Source organism: Atractosteus spatula, chromosome 1 (genome assembly GCF_055471065.1).
Source record: "Atractosteus spatula isolate fAtrSpa1 chromosome 1, fAtrSpa1.hap1, whole genome shotgun sequence".
NCBI classification, from domain to species: Eukaryota; Metazoa; Chordata; class Actinopteri; order Semionotiformes; family Lepisosteidae; genus Atractosteus; species Atractosteus spatula.
In genome coordinates, this window is record NC_142706.1 from 47,265,354 (window position 1) to 47,285,332 (window position 19,979).

The 19,979-nt window shown below is 37.4% G+C and overlaps 1 protein-coding gene across 14 annotated transcripts in view; it reads left to right on the forward strand.

The window, feature by feature from the left end:
- LOC148840986 (nuclear factor 1 B-type) overlaps positions 1–19,979 on the forward strand; it is a 126,115-nt gene that overhangs the window by 85,099 nt on the left and 21,037 nt on the right. For 6 of the 14 annotated variants that reach the window (XM_088905323.1, XM_088905917.1, XM_088905756.1 and 3 more), the window contains 6 exons: positions 398–466; positions 3,457–3,577; positions 4,512–4,630; positions 11,077–11,211; positions 13,623–13,807; positions 18,023–18,188. In XM_088905323.1, the coding sequence (XP_088761449.1) occupies positions 398–466; positions 3,457–3,577; positions 4,512–4,630; positions 11,077–11,211; positions 13,623–13,807; positions 18,023–18,188 (795 nt within the window). The remainder of the gene's footprint in view (positions 1–397; positions 467–3,456; positions 3,578–4,511; positions 4,631–11,076; positions 11,212–13,622; positions 13,808–18,022; positions 18,189–19,979) is intronic. The other 8 variants (XM_088906002.1, XM_088905826.1, XM_088905924.1 and 5 more) reach the window with 3 other exon arrangements.

Below are 19,979 nucleotides of genomic sequence, written 5' to 3' on the forward strand. Positions count from 1 at the left end.
AGACAGCACCTTCTTGGCAAAGTTTGGAAGCTGGGGGATTTTGAATCATTTTGATCAATATCAGAAAAAATCAAGAACTGAATGATGAATTTGAAAGCGCTTTTCTGAAATCATTTTTTTTCATGAGAAAATTTGAGGGACTCAGCATTGGAAAGGAAAGCAACGTAATCAGAAATATCAATTCCTGGTGTTGTGCTTTTTATGCATGAGTTGTTAAAATTAGGAAAATGGGCTACTTTTAAAACAGTATGTGAATTTAGAAAACCAAAAGCGAGGGAAATTGACTTGAAAGCGAGGGAAATTGAGAGTCCATGTTTGTTACACAGCTCTTAGGAGACTTGTAACAGTCTTGCTGATCGATGCTGACATCTTTACTAGTCTCGTTTTCTTTCCGCAGGTTACCTCGAGGACAGTTTTATAAAGTCAGGAGTCTTCAGTGTTTCGGAATTAGTGCGAGTATCCAGAAGTAAGTGCTGCGTTTTTCCATTCCTCACCGAGTTTCTGGAAAAGGCCAGCTTACTGTGCTGTAGCCTGAGGAGAGGGATTCACTGCATTGTATGAAGCAGATGTCCCCAGCATGCAAACTCATGCTGTACTTCTCAAAAGTTCAGAACATCTGGGGTCCGAGTCTACAAGGCTGGCTACTGCCTTGACACCAAAACATTTTAGATTACTTCCTTAATAAAGCAGGTTTTCTGCCAAGCTGTCTGAAAATACCTTCCATGCTGTGCTTTTTGTTATTTTGAAATTAATTTTTAAGTGTAGGCCTAAGTACAGTATCAGACATGAAGTCTTTCAGTGTGTGAGCCTTTGCAGAGAAAATAGTATGGAAAATCTGGTCCAGTCAGTGTCAAATGCGAGCAGTGTTTAGACATGCCTGGCTGTTAATTCACCAGTACAAAAAATAAAGGACGCGCTTCCTTGCAATGTTTGAGGAGTAAGATTTTGCAGTTAACAGGTCCCATTCCACTGGCTGTGTCATGCTGTGCTGTTATCTCGTATCGAGGCAGCGAGGTATAACTCGAAGCTGTCTGTGTGGAATTTCCTGAGCACAAACCCCTGTACATGTCCACACTGAAACAGAGCGACCTTGAGATTGTCATCACATGCTTGTGTCTCTTGGGTCCTGTGGCACTTTTGTAAAACTTTCAGAGTAACTTGTTTTTTAAACAAATGGAGCAAAGTGCCTTAAATTACCTGCCTTTCAACAGGGGCTTTCATTAGTTCTAAGAATATTTTCTTTGGGGATTAAAACACAGCTCAGGATTGCCTTTAATTTCCAGAATGTGAAGTTAGTCTTTTTGCATTTATATATAAAGATTATATATGGCTATATCCATGGAAGTAATATGTAAAAAGAAAAATAATCTTAACAAGTATTCAGAATTTGCTTTCCTGGAATCATAAAAATGTTTTGAATTATGTCATACAAAGCATTGTTATTCAAAGCATGTGTCATATTAGATTTCTTATATATTTACGACTGTTACCTCAGACCTTGTATAGATCCCTAATGTAGCCTGTGCACCTCTACTCTAGTGTTGAAGGAATGGATTCAAAAGTTTTGCTTAACTAAACAGGCTTTTACTAGAGACTGCATCTACAAATGCTATTCTGATAATATCAAATCAAGCAAGTAAACTGCACTAGTTAGAAGTGTTTCCAGTGATGAATAAAGCATGCAAATCTAGGTTCTCATTTGTTTTTATTGCTTGCCTGGCGCTTAAAATGCCTATGAAATTACTAATGGGAGAGGCCCTCAATGCATTCTGGTAGATGATACTTCAGAGCTGCTTTGTTTAATGCTTTTGGTAAACCTCAACCCACAACAGACACCACTGCGCTTAAACTTTTGTCAGCTCCAAACCACTTTTTCTTAGAATATCTAATGACTTCAAGAGCTGGTAAAGAAGACTTTTAATAGTATTACGAGTAAGGGCACCATAACAGAGGCTGAACAGCCTACCTCTGTATATAAGGAAAAATTATATAAATAATGGAGTTTCTTAGAATTTGGGACTACAATAATACCTCCTTTTTCGGAAGCAGACTCTTTGCCATAATCTGGAAGTGTTTCCACAGTGACTTTCTTATTTTGCACTTCATTTTCAGGAAGCGCATTGCACTGTAATGGGGTGAGATCCTTGATGGAAAGTTTTCCATTTGCCTCTTTCCTCCTTTTTTCCCCCCTGCTGTGTGGGATTTTCTTTTCCACGCTGCTGAGGCCGGGAGAAATAATAATAATAATAATAATTGCTTACACTTATATAGCGCTTTTCTGGACACTCCACTCAAAGCGCTTTACAGGTAATGATCTCCTGGTTTACCTTCCACATCTAGGGTTCGAGAGACAGTGGCTGTGATAAAAAGTGAAAGAAAACAGGAACTATGGAAATTTTAATGGTGACATGCAGAGTTAAATGCAACTTTTTACTTAATAAAAACACAAAACAGCTTGAAATTCTTCAAGAATCTGAAAGCTTTTATCACTCATGCATCTCTTTAAGAAAGTGGTTCTTAGAAGTACGTTGTGTTTAGTTTTATAATAGAGATAATACAGTACGTCAATCTAAAAAAGTAATCTGATTTTACAGACAGGCATGGTAAAGAAAAACGTATATCGTTTTTGGACACCTGTTATACCTGCAACTCTTGGAGGAACCTTATGCATACACAGTTCCAGATGCCATTGATTCAAATGAGTTACATGTTTCTTAGTAATTTATAGTGAGTGGGATCAGCCAGATGCCAGGTTTGTCACAAATGCTTGGCTCCAGTTTTGACCCAAATGCAGTGCTTCATGACCATGGCTAGGGATAAAAAAATCCAATGGGATGCAATCCCATCACCTTTGAAACCAAAGGGAACTGAACCCCAGAGGCTGATGTTATCCAATCGTGCTTGAACCAGTCGAGAACCCAGCTAGTCGCTAATTTACCAATACCTGGAAATTTGTCAGAATCTAGTCAACATGCACTGGACTTCCAATGAGAAGGAGAGTCAAATTAGTCGAATGGTATCAATTGAAAGTTCTGCATTTGAACACTTCAACAAAAAAAAAAACACTTACTTCCACAGTTTAACTATGTGCACTTCGTTGTGTAACATAATCTAATGCTTCTGACCGAAAATTTGTAGATTATGATTCGGTGTCATTCTCTTTCTGTAAAAGCAGGCCTTATTAATGCAAAGAGGTCTGCTCCCATGCAAATAAGGTTAACTGTGGATGTTGAATTTATCCTTTTATGTGGCATCTCCTGAATAACTGGAAATAAAATTATGCTAAAACGATCTGTAGTGTTCCTAACACTTTACTTTTTAAGCATTGAAGTGGATTGCACTTGATGGCTTTACATTGTTGTAAAATGTTTGACAAAACAGAAGTACTGTACATCAATAACATTGTCTTTGTGATAGCTTGAATAAAGTCCTTCTTTATGTGTTCTGCCCCTGCAGCGCCGATCACCCAGGGGACCGCAGTGAATTTTTCAATCGGAGAGCTCCAGGGTCAGCCATACTATCATGACTTGAACTCCAGCGTGAGCCTCCACAGGTCGCTGTCCTCTCCTCCAGGCAGGTCAGTCTCAATGCAGCTTCGCCTTTTGTAATCTAACTACTTAGTAAAGAAGTCATGTTGCATTTGGTTTGGAGGTAATATTGTATCACTAAGTTTAGCATGACAGCTCTTACATTCATTTACGATTTTATTCATTTCCAAACATACAAGGCACTAGGTTAAAAGGCATCTGGCCTGTCTTTGTCATGTCGCGGATTATTTCTGGAGCCCACAGTTCTGCATATTGTCAGAATATTGTGAGGATCCTGAACACTATTTCACCCATTCATAGTCCACAAAGGCAAGGCAACTTTTCCAGGTTGTCCAAAAACAGCGTCGACAGTGTCAGTCATTATAATTCTAAATGTATTGATATGGCATATCAGAAATACAGGCAAAATCTTTGTGGTAAAAAGTAAAGCATGATTTCAGGTGTGTCCTCTGTGTCGATTTAATATTACTTATTATTTTCATTTTTAATCACAAAATCACAGTCTCTCTTTGACTCTCTGTTCTTGCTTATAGAAACTTGCTTATAGAAACCACTGATACATACCTTGTGTTATAAAACAAAAGTTTGACAAAGAAGGAGCCATTGAATAATCGTGTGAAAGTAAAGTGCATATGTCAGTTATTGCCAGTTGATACAACACATAACAAATAAGTGATTTAATCATCAGTTTTGAACATATCAAGACCTGACATCTGGCTGGTCTAAATTCTTTCTTATTCTAATTCTGAAATGTTTCACATTCACTGAGGTCCAGCTGGCAAAAAGTAAGAATATCATCGTCAGGGAAACATAAAGCTCACCTCACAGGGTATATGTGTGTATATGGTGTCTGTGTGTGCACTCACAAGTGTAAAGAGGGTAGTAACAGACGGATGCTGGCCTGCACTCCAATATTGCAGCCAATGTCCGAGCCCTTGAAATGTGTCGTTTTCACCTCACCAGCAAACGGCCTAAGACTATCTCCATAGAGGACAGCATGGAGACCAGCCCGTCTGGAGACTTCTACTCTTCCCCCAGCTCCCCTGCCAGCGGCAGCAGGACATGGCACGAGAGAGACCAAGGTGAGATTTCAGGGAGGAGCGCTGTACCGCATGTAGGCTCCTCACCCTCACGCGCTTTCACTTGTCAGCACCTATGGCCTGTTGGTACAACACAAGCAGGGGACAGCAGATAAAAAGTGAGAAGGGGACTTTCATGTTCATGGGTATACTGTACATCATATTTAAACCCAAACTTTTAGTCCTAAAATTAAACAACTTTGTCTTTTAGGGTCTTAATTATTATAACACTCAAAAATCTTAAAATGTTTGTCTGACATAAACCTAAATCTTATTTTATCACTCTTTATTAACCCCAATATACCCCTGGCAGTGCGTGGAGAGTACTGAACTCCATTTTTTAACAAGAAGGGACTTCAGTCTTGTTTTTTTTTTTTTTTAAAGGTGGTGATGGTAAACTATGTGTATTTTGGATGTTTTTATGCTGGAGACATCCAAACAAGTTGTCGGGGAAAGAGCTGTAGCTTTGAGTCTGTCAGCAGAGGTACATAAGCTAGGGACTGAACATGCTGAGCTCATTGTAAGTCTGACATGATTGATGCACTCCCTGCCTCCTTTTGTGTGCTGTGCTGCTTTGGTGATCTACAACCCAAGTGCTGTTTAACGCAGAGGGTCACTGGTTCCTTGATAGCAGCACGTCATCAAGCTTTGAATCACTGCACCTTGGAATGCTAACCAGCCTGCTCCTATGTGTACACCTCACATTTGCAGCATAAAACTAATGGTGTTCTTATAAGCCTCACATTTCCGCTACCAATGGATCGTATGCTGTAAATAATTAAAAAATAACATTGTAATTCTGGTTTAAATCCGCTTGGAAGTATCTCACACACTGTATATATAAGATAATATGTGGTAATGGTAGTGAAAATACTTAAAAATATAAATTTCCTATAGGACCTAAATTTCCCACAGGACCACCTGTACAGTCATGGTATATAGTATGGTTAGAAATAAGGCTTTATTTATATATTTTTTTTACCATTTCATTGTGTGAAACTCAATTTAGTTTGTATTTCAGATGAACTACAACTTTTATTCCTTTCAAATGTGTTAGAGGTGCCATTACTTACAAGATGATGTGTAATTAATAAAACTCAAGACAAAGTATTACCTTTTTCATTTCATACTAATTTCAGCTCAGTCTTCTTTGTACTCCTCACCTTGAAACTTCCCTTAATATCTTAAGGTTAAATTTCATTATTGCTTCACTCTGTTCCAGACTACTCTTCATCTGTCTGAGAAGACACGATCCTCTCTATTTGTTCTGTATCCAGAAGAGTCTCAAATTATCAGCTTCTCAGTTTGCCGATTTTGGTTTTCAAGAGACAGGAGTGGGGGGAGAAAATTTCTTTGCATTGTAGTTCAAGTTTGATGAAGAAAAGTATCACTTAGTACATGATAATCGGTGTATTTGGGACTTGCAAACTCAAAGAAACAAACGTTTAGTTTAAGTGGGTTTTGATGTGAAAAATGTCTTTTTTACTTAGAGGTACCCATGTGTCTCCTGGTGGAACAATAAATTAGGGGAGCTCCTAGACCATCTAAAATTTAAAGTCCTAATTTGTGACTCATAGGCAATCTTACTAAACCTGCTTAAAATTTCAAAATTATCCTTCGTCTGCTGCTTACCATTCATGCTTTCTTGTTATATTTAGTATACAGTATTCAGTTTGGAGGCACTTTGTTGAAAGGGCATTGTCTCCCATTCTGCAGAAGAAAAGTAGAATAAGAATACTGCTAGCCTTTCAAACAGACAATTTTGAAGGTGCTTATTCTTCTCAAGTTGCCAATAGATTTTATATTTTGTCAAAAAAATGAATACGCACAGGAAACAACTATTTAAAATAATAAGCAAGCATAGATTTTTCAGGTGTTGATTTTACAGTATATCATGCACGATTGAATAAGCTAATAATTTAATCTTTTTTGTCTTGAAAGCCAAGAAGGAAGGTGCATGTGTGAATTATCCACCATATGCGTTTCACAGGTGGGGTTTATTTTTCAGCATAATCCTCTACATCCGCACACTTCTGCCACGGTTTCACAGGGATATGGATATACTTATCCACACTCTTACTGTCATATACTTGTGACGTACACGGTGCCTAAGCCATTCCTAAGAACATAATCGAGAGAAGGCCATTATGCCCATCTAGCCAATTTGGTAGTTAGTAGCTCATTGATCCAAAGAGCTCAACCAGTCGCTTCTTGACAGTAGCCAGGAACATCGGCAGCTTAGCTTGTTGCATACTCCCTTGACCCTTTATGTGAAGAAATTCCTCCTTTTTCTCGCTTTTAGAGACCACTAACACATACTTTCTTATTTTGTATTTGTGTCCCGCACTGCCACGTTGTCTTTATCATGACCTTGGAGAGCTTCTCACACCTAATGGTTGCTGCCCTGAGGAAGAAGGCAGTGCTTGGTTAGAAAGCCAGATGGGCGCTACAGTGTAGTGCATAGAGGAGTTTGCTTCTGAACCCACCTTAAAGTCTGGGTTTTGTACCATCAGATTTCCTTCTGTTTTGACCGATGAGGGAGTCTCTCCAAGTCCTGAAGATCAGTGTTGACAACAAAGTCTTGGTGGGCTTGCAGAAATGGTTCCAGCTGTCATTTTTATATTAAAAGAGAATCGATTTTGAATCAGTGACAGTGTGTGTGGATGCCCAGGAGAGCTTAAGTTGAAAAGTGTTTCCCACCTATGAAGTGTATTCAGTGGATAGCTCATAAATACACTCTACTTATTGACTTACTCTCATAATCCAAGTAGATGATCTGTTTAGTGTTGTCTATCCAATTCACATGTTGGAGGTGACTTGATCCGATCAGCGTTCCATAATGCCTGGGGTGGATATTCTCTTTTGTTCTTGTCTTTTTTTTTCTGTGTACTTCATTTCCAGATTCCTTTAAGAAAAATGGAGATCACATGCAAGAAAATGATTTCCAGTGTGCAGAAAAAAAACAGCATGCAACAAAAAAAAATGAGTCCAACAGGCATGATTTGCTCCATTTTGTAAATCTTATGTAATTCAGAAGTATTTCTTCTCTGTCGGTGTTCAGGGCTGTGGTTTTAGGAGTGTTGGCTGTTTTACACTTTAAAAAAAATGTTGCTTAAAACTCAGAAATAGTTTTTTCTTTTGTCTGAAGATTACGTGCTAGAAGTGTACCATTTTAACAGAAATGGAAAGTGTGGCCTTAGGTAAAATCTAACATTTTGCACACTGTGTTATGTAGTGGAGGACTGCAGTGGTCATGCACAGCTGATGTGAGCGGTGTGCATTGTGAAAAACGCGAGAAGGGTTAGCCAGACCTGTACATACAGTATGTGGGAAGGGGGAGGAAGAATGAACAGGTGTGTGAGACAAGCAGGTGTTAAGGTAGCTGTTTGAACTTGTCCTGAATGGGTAGGCTTCACTGAAGTCTGACTAACAGGTGGCCAGCCAGTTGGTGGGTCATGTGACATTTATCCAGGGAGTGTCAGATATGACAGGCAGCTGCAGGCAGTGGGGGAAAAGGTACTTTGATGGGGGAAATTGCTGTAACGCATGTCTCATTAATATGTCTTATGGTTCTGCTGAATTCTACAGCAGTTATAATTAAGGGCTGACTGAAACATATTTCCAGGCTTGTCTCCCATCTTATTCTCACAGTCGAAGTAAATGGTTGCCTTGGGCACACAGCGGCCGATTCACCAACACTTTAATGGAAGCAGCACATCTGCAGAGCACGTTCTCCAGCGTTATTTAATGAACGTTTAAAGAAATGTGGCGAGCTCTTCTGTTTTGTGTTTCAGCTCTTACATGCTGAAATCAATGAAGTCATCTTAAAATACTGCTGTTAGGGGGAAAAAAAGGAGTACTTGTTCATGAGAAAGTAGTTGTTTTTTAAATATTATAGAGAAAATTAGAAAAATATTAAATCCATATGGGGAAATAACAGGGAGCTACGAGAGCTGCCAAACTTTTATTTCCACGATGTTCCCACTGCAACAAAAAATTGCACAGCATTTGTAAACCAGCTTTTTTCAGTTTAATGAAGCTGGTTATTTTTAATACAATTTACTGAAATTTTTTTTTCACTTCATTTTGAAACTTTCCTTGCCCCTTTTCAGAGCAGACAAGCTCTGGAGACGAGCTGTAACCTTCCCGTTGTTCTGTTTCTGGCACCTTGGGAAGCGGCTGGATAATAAACAGCTGTTTGCAATGAAAAAATATCAGCTTTCAAGATCTTGGCTTTTCAGAAAAATGTTGCCATTTCTAAGACTTCTTTTTAAATACATAAAATCAACAAGGTTTGTACATTTGAGATACTTTTATTCCAAATGTTCACTGAAGATTTTCTTAAACATTCAGATATCTGAGCTGCACATATTTTATTTAAATGCATGTTATTTTAGTATTAGGTATGCTCACTTATAACTGATGGCCACCATTTTTAAAATCACATGCAGTGCCTGTAGATAATCGACAGAATTCTGAATCAGTTGCTTTTCAGAATGTTTGAACATTTGGTTTTCACTTGGAGATTGTGTGTTAGAATCTTTAAATAGAGGTAAAATAAACGTCTTGATTTCAGGCTGTCGGGCTGCAAAATGTTACTTTGGAAAGTATGTCGACTTTCTATAGGCACTGTATGTACAGTATACAGCCAGTAGAAGTAGAGATTGAAGAGTAACAGCACAAGGACATTTTTTTCTGCTAAGGTCGTGGTTTGTATAGTAAAGACGAAAAAACCTTACATGGATGAGTGTTGAAACAGCGTATATAAAATCTAGCCTTTTTTTTTTTCTTTTCGGTTACTTTTGTGTACACGACTTAATTTTTTTTTCTGATCTCAGAAAAAGAGCTTTTTCATTACACAAAGAACAGCATTGACACAAAATAATTATATGGTAAATAAAAGTATTTTTATTTCTGTCTTCAGTGTGAAGAATAGAGCAAGAAATAACATGAGCCCTTGATTTCTTGGATGCAGTCAGTTTGGTACAGTACATGGTACTGTACATTGTTTCAATAATAGTTTGTTTTTACTCTGATGTTAAATTTTTTTTTTTGCCCTTTTCTTGTCCTTTTCATTACTGAAATTATATTCACTTTTCATCTGTCGCAGTGAGTTTTTGAAATTTAGAAAAAAAAAGAGATTTATGATCATTTTGTGATGTCTCGACTAAGATGGCTTATAAGAGGCTTTCACAGTGATGGCAGTAATTATGGGAAACGAAAGTCAACATCTGAAAACATTTACTCACACAAAGCCCCACGACAGACAAAGATGTGTGCTGCATGTGAGCTGAGGAGTACCTTACATGCATCATTAGCTCTCTTGTCAATTTGTCTCATAATTTTATTTTTTTTCTGTGCTGGGTTAGAAGACACACCAACCCCCAAGAGGCTACTTTAAGCAAATGTTTTAGTGACGTCTTTTTGGTTTCAGTTGTATCATTGTTTCAGTATTTGCTTTTTCAGCATGGTTCTTGGCGTATTTCAGCTCGCGGCACGTGGTAAATCGGCACATGTCATCACCCATCTGTGAACTTGACCGTTTTGTCGGAATCGTTGCGTGAACTCGACAACGTGAACGTATACAAGGTGTTCAATCAAACCGTTTACACTCATCAACATGCTGTACGTTTTTCAGTCTCTATACTGACAGACTTAAAACCTGGACATGTTACCCATTCCTTTTCTTTGCATTCCTTTTTCCTGTCTTGGTAATGGTTCCCTTGGTTTTTGCCCACCTACAGTAGCTTGCGACTGGAAAGGTTTAAATACCTTAGACCAGGCCCCTAACACCTAGATTCTGTTGTGGCTTTGTCGAATTATATATGTAATTTATTGTTGTAATTTTAAATTGGGGAAAGCTTCAACAAGATTAATGATAGATTTGCTCGCTTTCTCAATTATGGTGTTTGAATCAACTTGCGCCCATAAACTTCCTTACTTCCCTGGCCTTGTTTTGCATAGTTGTAACTTCACTGAAATAGGGAAGATCTGGATGAAACTGAGAGAATTTAGAGATTAAACACATGTACTGTACATGGACTGATTTGTAAGAATACAGTTTCTGAACCTTGTGATTCATCTGAGTTTGATGTACTGATTCACGTGGGTCAGGATTCTGTGACCTGTATATTGATGTGTAACTGTAGTTCGGTTACAATAGTACGATAGTACAATCAAAAAAGCGAGAATCCTGAAACCTCATCGTTAAATCTGCTCGTAGTACAAATAAAGTAGTATTTACTGCTGTTTTTATTTTATTAGAGGCAGTAGCAAGAAGAACAGACCTCTTTTTTTTTCTCAAGGTGCTAAAAGGCCTGTGACAGTATTGGATGAAGTGCAGGGCAACGTGTAAAATCCTGATGGCCCTGATGGAATCCTCTGTCCCTCAGTACTGTGGTGGATGAGTAAAGAGATACTGAAGAAAGTTTGCATTTTCTCTTCTCCAGCAGATATGTCATCTCCCACAATGAAAAAGCCGGAGAAGCCATTGTTTAGCCCCACATCGCCCCAGGACTCTTCCTCCAGGTTGAGCACTTTCCCACAGCACCACCATCCCGGACTCTCAGGGGTTGGACACAGTGGTAAGTAGAGTGTTGTAAACCTGCGAGCGATGCTCAGTTCCATTTCCAAAATTGAATCACAGTGTTATGGTGAGGTAAACGTGTTTTTTCTGTGTTAAAGAATTATTCTTGTAGAATTATTTGTGTTAACAAAATGTAAAATTCAGTACTGATCTTAGTGTTTCTGCTCTGTCATGATACTGTGCCATCATTGGTTGACCTAAATTAGTTTAAAAAAAACCATTACAAATAACATTACAGTTAACATTACTAAAGCAAACCAAACAGAACAACGCACGACTCGCTAAAACACAAATTGGCGAAAGAGAACATTTAATATGCAGTAGGTCATAAAACAGAAAATAGGGTAATCTCAAATATATTTTTGCCAAGATCATTATCAGTCAACTAATAAATAAGGGTCTGGTCATATTAGGTATTTTAACAATAGTGTTCTCACTATTTTAATATTAGTTTAATAATGGTTTTCTCATGGATGTATTGTACTGAAAAAGGCGAATTAAAGGTTATTGCACAATACATTCGATGCGCGCAGCTATTTTGCACTGGAATTCCATTTCAGTAAATCATTTCTCAGTACTGTATTTATGTTAGGAATTTGCTTAAACTGCTAAATGGCACTGTTCACCGCTTTCAAGAGCCTTTTAAGGTGCTACTCAAGAGAAAAACTCTCACGCCTGTCAGGTAGATAATGGAGGTAAGAAATATTCTACTGAAAATGTCACGAAGAAACGGATGACACTCTATTCCAGGGGAAAGCCAAACTTCATTTTAAAGACTTCAAAATTTCAGCAAAAAGAAACAGTTAAAATAAACGTGTTTAAAAAATAATAGGAAGATATATTTACATTGTGTCCGTTTATCTGCATTTTATTCATATAGTACAATTAAATGTCCTAAGCTTTTGTGTTTGTATTTGTTTAGTCACATTTGGCTGTCAGCTGAATAATTTCTCTTAATTGATTAAAAAAACATTTAATGTAATAATTTTCATCTTCACGCCTTTGAGTACTATGGAAACATATTGTTCCAGTTATTTTGTTTGTTTAATGGGTAAAGGAAAGATTAAGCCTTTATAAAACCACTTCATAAGACAGAATGAGGGTTGGGGTGCATTTTATTTATTGATTTCACAGCATATGTTTCTTCTGTAAGATTTTGTGTTGGTGGATTTCTTACCTTTTTTTTAATGGAAACACATCAAGAGATTATTAGAGATTATTACAAGAACAATTTACTGCAAAAAGTCAGTTGTTTCCAATTTCTCTTTTTGTACTGTAGCTTTCTGGATGCCACACACAACTGCCATCCACCTAACAGAAGCAGAACACTTGTAAAGACCTTTGAACATTGCATTCTGCCAGCCTCCCGACATGCTTGTTATTTATAAAAGTTAATACTGGTGTTCTCGGGTATCATAAGCAGAATTCCACCAATGAAGAGTTCACCTATCTGTTTTTTGACACAGAATATCCTTTACATCCAGTTCTTCCTGTAAATAGTACAGTAACTACTTTTAAGAATATCAGGAAGGTTATAAATGAGAAGAGGCCTTATGGCCTATCTATCCTGTTCGGTAGTCATTAATAGGCCTTATCTTGCAGTTTCTTGAAAGGAGCCAGAGTGTTAACTTCAACATGGTTGGGTAGCTTGTTTCATACTCCCACATCTTTTTTGTGTCTAGTGGTGCCTCTTGTTCAGTTTTAAATGCCCTTTCACTTGTGTCCCTTGATACATATTTTACTGTCTTTTCTGGAAGCCTACTGGGTGTACTTTGTTAATGCCTTTGACAAAAAGCATTTGTCATATATTTTTTGTCTTTAGTTATGTGTGTCATTTTGGATAACACTGGTTGGATTACATACCAAAATAAATTTCTCTCTTCTAAAAAAAGTTGGACTTTCAAACACTGACAAAAGGAATGACCAGCTCTTAATAGCAGGCCTATAGACCGATTTTAAATTAGTTTTTTTCCTTTAATAAACCAAAATACATTTTCTTTCTCTGCTAAGTGCTGTAAGAACTCCACTTATAAATAGTTCTTTAGAATTTGTCTCAGCAAGGTTATGAAGTCATACTTGTCTTTCGAATGCACATTCAGAGTCATTGACAAATGTATTGGCACCATCCGAGTTCAGATAAATCATATGTAGTCTTTTCTGCTTCTCGTCAGGATGAATCAGTGTTCAGTAAACTTCAAAAACATAACAGCGTAGCTGAACGAGCCATTCATTTATTGAGCTGAATGACGTAATGACTAACATTGTTTCTATTTAAAGGCACCATTACTTTTGTCCACATCCAATGATGCTGCTCGGCTCCAACCTTATTTAGTTAACCAGCTGACCTGGATGTTTTTGTTTGCAATGACTGTTTTATTACTGTTTTTTTTTTTTGCATCTTCTTTTTAGTTATTTCCACAAGGAGCCCACCTCCTCCATCACCTTTGCAGTTTTCAGCGCCGGCTATTCTTCCTCCTGCCCCTTCGACCTACTTTTCTCACCCCACTATTCGATACCCGCCTCACCTGAACCCCCAGGATACGCTGAAGAACTATGTACCGTCGTATGACCCGTCCAGCCCACAGACAAGCCAGGTATGGACCTGCGCCGGCAAAGTTACTGTAAATATAAGCTGCTTTGCCCATTAGCCAGGACAGATTTTAGCATCAAACATGACATTGGTATCCTCTGCTTCTGAGCTCTCGCTTTCTGTATATCAGAAGGGGTGCCCAAATTAGCCTCTTCTATTAAGCATAGCCCATGTTAGTTAACTCCATTTCCTGTTTGTCTTCAGACATGATAATAATGCACTAGAGATTAATGAATTCTTGTGGAGGTTTGTTACTTGTTAAAGAATGGAGCCTCAGCAACATGCAGTCTATTAACTCTTTGTGGATGAGATCAGCAGTCCTGGTCCAGGGATTATAATGCATTACTGCTACAGACTCTATTTTGAGGAGTCCCAGCAAGAGAGTTTTCTTCCACTGGGATTAGTAGGCTACAGGCACCACCTGCCACATCAAATGTGATGCATCATTGATGTGAGCACCAGCTATAACCATTCAGTTATCCAGATTGCACACCACTGAATGACAAACGTACAGTATGAGAGATGAGAAAACTTTGTATAAACCTAAAGTATTGCCATTAGTTTTCAGAAGGGAGAGTAGCATGGTAACATCAGTATTGCCTGTTACAGTGTAGTTTTCATTACTTATAGATAAGGAGTGATTTGTGTCTGATTAGTTATTTTTGTCATTTATTTCCGGCACAAAAGTCAAGTAACTAATCACAGCCAGGATCAGTGGGCTTTTTCTTTCAGTACTCTTAAGTTGAAAGAAACAAAAGTAGGGGTTGAGCATTTTTTGACATTTTAAACAGAAACCTATAGTGGCATGACAGATGCTACACAGATACTTCTCTAGCTCAGCTCTTTTGGTCCAAGCATCTCTGTCAGCTCATGTAAAATTCTAACCATGATTTCTTACATTAGTCTGCTTTAAATTACTTAGTCTCAAGCTGAAGCAGCCTGGACATATGCTAAGTAAGGCACTTATCTGCCTTTCCAAACTCTTGATTGATATTTTGGCCGAGTGAAATGTAGGGTCAATACATGCTTTAGCTTCCATTGTGGGGGCTGATTGGTACGGATCAGGTGCTCTTTAACTTGGTACGGGGCCCACTCCCATCAATAGCATTTTCATGCCTTTTAGAAAACTGCACGCTCAGCTTCAAAGAAGTGTTTCAAAGCAGGGTAATGAACACCAGGATAATTCATGATGCAGACAGATTCACGTGAACCCCTGTTACAATACGATTGACATGCTGTTTATAGACATTTAGAAAAACATTTCCTTTTTATTTATTTGTCCTGAGTGCTAAATAAAGTATTTGATTTGTTTTAGAGGCACTGGGCTCTGCTCATTGAAAATCATGGGCCAGGGTTTTTAGCTCTCTGTATTGGCTAGAAGAGATTGAAGTACACTCGCTTAACAACTGCTCTCAATCTTGCCTTGTGAAGTTTGGTTTTATTTCCACCTCTTAGAGTTTAGGGGAAATTGGAAAATGGCAGTGAATTTAATTTTTTTCACATCTTGAATTTTAACATTTGACATTCATACTAACGTGTATATAGCAAATGTGTTCAGTAAAGCAAAATATGCTACATTCAAAACTCTTCTTGTTTTCCCAGTACTCCTTTTAGAAAAAACAGCAAAGTCAATTACATTGTTTAGAAACACAGTTATCACGTTGCATTGAGAAAACTCCACATAACCATTTATTGTCAAATCTGTATCTCAGTATATTCTGGAGTTTGCCAGAAAGCAGGGATTATTATATTTATAATTAAGAACTTGTGGATGAAAGCCATTGTTGGTTTAAACTCCTGACAAGTATAGAAAAAAAACTTCACATGAACAAATATTCAAAGTAGTCATTCTTTTTTACATTATTATAATAGATTGTTTCAATATGCAAATTAAATTAAACTGCCTTTATTCCTGTGACCAAATAGCATTGCCATTTTAAATTAGTTAACTCAGTTCGGGTCATTTGCTTCTGGCTTTGAAGTCTTGATCTGCAGCAGTTATTGCTTAACAGTCACTTTGCAGTTCAACAGTATCTTGCAAAGTTCTGTCCTACCAGCTGTGTAGGTTTAAGGGTTGGAAGTTTTCATTAACAACATAAACATGCTTTATAAAATTCTACATTTAGACAGTACAATGAGGCACTGAACTCCAAATGCAAGAAGCTCTATATTCCATTATAGGAGTTACAAAGTAATAAGACATTAATACTCCCTGTGTTGGAGTATTTGTGATTGTACTTTGTAATGTCATTGACATTTTATTTTCACATTAAGCTGACACGGCTGAGTTAATTCAGGGTCAAAACCCTTGCTGCATTATAAACCATACAGTTTGCTTCTTGATTTTTGCCTGTTTTCCTTTTGCTAGGTGTGTAGCACAACACACTTCCAAAACTATGCATCATATTTTGTAGTAATGTGTGCTTTTCTGTGTACTAATGGCTTAAGTGTCTTCTGCCTTTTAGTAGAAGACTGGCTTCTCAGGCTAACAACCTGAATTTACCAAATCAATAAAAAATATAATAACCATTTTGTAAATATTCCATCATCAGTTCATTTATTTTGCTAATAATGGCATTTACTATTAAAATATAAGTAAAGCAAATCATATTACCTGACAAGAATTAATTTAAAGTCTTTTTCATAGCCGTGGTAACACCTTTTTAATTTATAAACAGCTTGATAAAATTAGTATTGTAAAACTGTACATAATACCCTTTTCTTGGGGGTACATCTAATAGAAACCTCCCCTGATTCTCAGTATGGTTCAGTGTAGATCTAAATCAAATGTGCCATTAGGAAAATACTTGAAAGGGATGAGGCATAGTCCTTTTTAAGCTGTTTCTAGTTTTTCTGAGCAATCTTAAATTATAACTTCATCGCATCATTGTAATGTAATAGAATAATATAATATGCAAAAACAAAAGTTACAGAGCAATGGCAGTAATTCCGTCAATGAGAAAATCATCTTTTTAATCCAGCTTTTTGCAATAAAACATTTCATCAACTTAAATCTATATATATCGTCTTGAGTTCACTGGCACTGTTTTAACCAATAGTTTAAAATTGGAGGTAAACTTTTGGAACTAAAGAGAAGATGATACTTTCTAATTCTCATGCAGTTCACAGTTGGTTTTCCCTTGAACCTTCTCACATACTGTACTTGAGGTAAATTCTACTTCATATCATTCTTCGATTCCTTGCTTTTTAGGTATCAGTCTGTTAATAGTAATGCTTTGGAAATGGTGAAAACTCAATAATCTTGAGTTTTATGCTTTAAAAACCATTGGGGATGATAATGGCAGGGGAGAAGCTGTGATAACAAAATGTCTTACTGTATGTTAGTGCAGCTGATTCTTTATGGAATAACTCACTTATATGATGGAAATACTTGGCAAATAACATGCTGTGTATAATCTTGTGGACTAAAGCCAAGATGTTTTTATGCTTGCTTTAACGCAGATTATATTACATTCTAATTAAACATTCTATTCACATTAAGGAACCCTGTGGACACCATTTGAGGTTTGAACCTTGGGCCCCTTAATGTCAATTTTACAGGTTGTTTCCACCAATCAGATTCAGAACACTTTTTTTTTTTTTAATCTGCATGCCAGTTTGGGAAATTTAGTAATACTGTTTTTCGGGGCCATGAGTTTAGTTTAAATTGTGAAAAAAAAGAACAACCTTTTCTCATCTTAAACTGGGAGCTTGTCATACAAAAAAGGCAATGGGAGCACTAACCATGGGCAATGAGGGATTGTTGCACAACTGTGTAAGTTTACTATCAAAAGAGTAATCGTTGTTTATCAGAAAGAAGTAAGGACCCTCTTTTAGTTGGATTCCTCCTTTGCTTGCAGTTCCTACCTTTCGCATACACATATCTCACTGACATAATTATTGACATTTAGGGACTAATATAATTTATTAGCTGTGTTGTTGGTTGTAAAATATTCCTAGTTCTGTGGAGACGGTGACTATTGCCGTACGAAAACGAAATGTTGAGTTTTGGAACCAGCGTGGCATTCGTTGTTTATTTAATGCCCCTCTGTATATAACCTTGAAAAAAAAACTGTCCAAAACATTTAAGAGACTTTTTTTTTTTTTTGCAAGGAAGCCTTTTGTTTGGCACTAAAGCTTTGTTCAATAGGGTTTCATTCAGCTGCCAGTTGTCTGTCTCGTTCTCTTAAAGGACCTTTTGTTTTGCTCTGTTTTGCAGCCCAACAGCAGCGGCCAAGTGGTGGGGAAAGTGCCCGGTCACTTCACACCGGTGTTGGCACCGTCTCCACACCATGGTGCCGTGCGGCCCGTCACCCTGACTATGCCAGACACTAAACCCATCACTACATCCACAGAAGGTGAGCCAGCTTCACCCACCACAGCCAGTAAGTACCCCGGCCCAACATGGGGAACTCTGCTGTTCCTTGTCGCCTGTGTTCGGGCTTGTGCCACCCAGCCGCGGGAAGCTCAGAAAGAAAACCATACACACTCTACAGAGGGAAAAAACAACAGGCACCGACGCAGTAAAAATCCAAACTGTTCCATGGTAACTTATTGGTCAGTAATGTTGTCTTGTCATCTGTGAAAATCAATCTTTGAAAGTATTTGTGTTCCTCAGGTGTAGAATTCATACCATTTCTTTGTATGCTCTTGCATTCTGCATTTCACGGGCCACACTGAATCGATAAGTGACGTCAACAGTTCTGAGCAGATTTCCCAAAATAGAAAAAGAAAATGTTCAGATTCTGCCTTCACGTAACCTTTGCAATTTTTATTTTTAAAGATGAATTCTCTTCAATCACATTGCTCAAGTAACTGTAATACATGGCCACGGCCTGTGTTGTTTGGCTTAAGTGTTAAAAAAAATCTTTGTACATTTTTGTTATTCAGAGAGAGGACAGAATTTGCAATTCCAGTGGACATCTGGTACGGTACTTACGATATGTCTTGCAGGATCAGATAATCTTAAATGTGGTTTAAACTGAGACATACTTTAAGATACTAGAATAATGCTGCTAAAAGTTTAATAGGGCACATACAGTAGTAACCCCTACAAAGGAATGACTAATATAACCATTCCTTTCTTTTTCAACACGCAAACACAGTCACTGCTAGCTCTGGCCAGGAGAGAGTCAAACCAGCTTTTATATTTCACTGTCGTTTGCTGAAGCTTTACCTAATAAGTGCCTCATTTGTACTGTCAAGTAAGCTGTCTGGATTTTTTTTAGCATGCGGGTATTAACTTTTGATCCTTTCTTTCCGTCCAACTTTCATTTGAGTTTTTCATTCATTTTCACTTTAACGTAAGACAAGTTTGAGGGGAAAAAACAGACGAGTACTTAATGCACTGGTTTATAAAGCATAACAAGAAACTATGCCGGGGGATATTTATTCAAAACCTGTTCAATTCTGCATATGAAACCCTTATTTAAAAATTTCAATTACAGACTAAATTTGTCTCAACTTGTACAAGAATCATCCAGGTACGCTGTTTCATTCAGAAATGAGATAAAGTGAAGCAGAAACAGACCCCAGCAGAATTCAGATTTTGTCATTTTGCATTTGCATTTAACCAAAAACCTTTTCACAAATGTTTCATATAAGGTCTTAATTTGGTCATACTTTAAAATGATAAGGCCTTACTTTAGTTGAGTTTTTTAGTATGTAATCCTGCTCAGAACTCCATCGTCTTAATATGGCCTTACACTAAGTGATTGTAAATAATCCTTATCATTTTATTTTTAGTACAGGAAGTACTTATCACCTTCTGGCAGCACACAACTTAATAAATGTGTTTTGACATTTATTTGTGAATATTTCAATGATAGTTCAATAATGACAATAATGTTTTTTTGTCACTTTCCTGACATGCCTAATGTATCGATGAGTGTAGTTTATGTCCAACTCTAATCAAAGGGATCTTTTATGCCAACAGAAAAGTTAACTTCCCACATGAACAACCTATAAATTGTAGTGATGTCAAACACAACCTATCTTAAGAGCATGTAGTTGTTTTTTTTTCCTTTAAAACATGATGTGCTACATCTCATACATAGGAAAGCCTTGAACAACATTGTCAGGCACCTGGACTGCAATACTGATAATTACTTTCTGCATTAACATATAGATAAACTTCTGCACAAACATCTTGGACACAATCAGGAATTAATATGTGT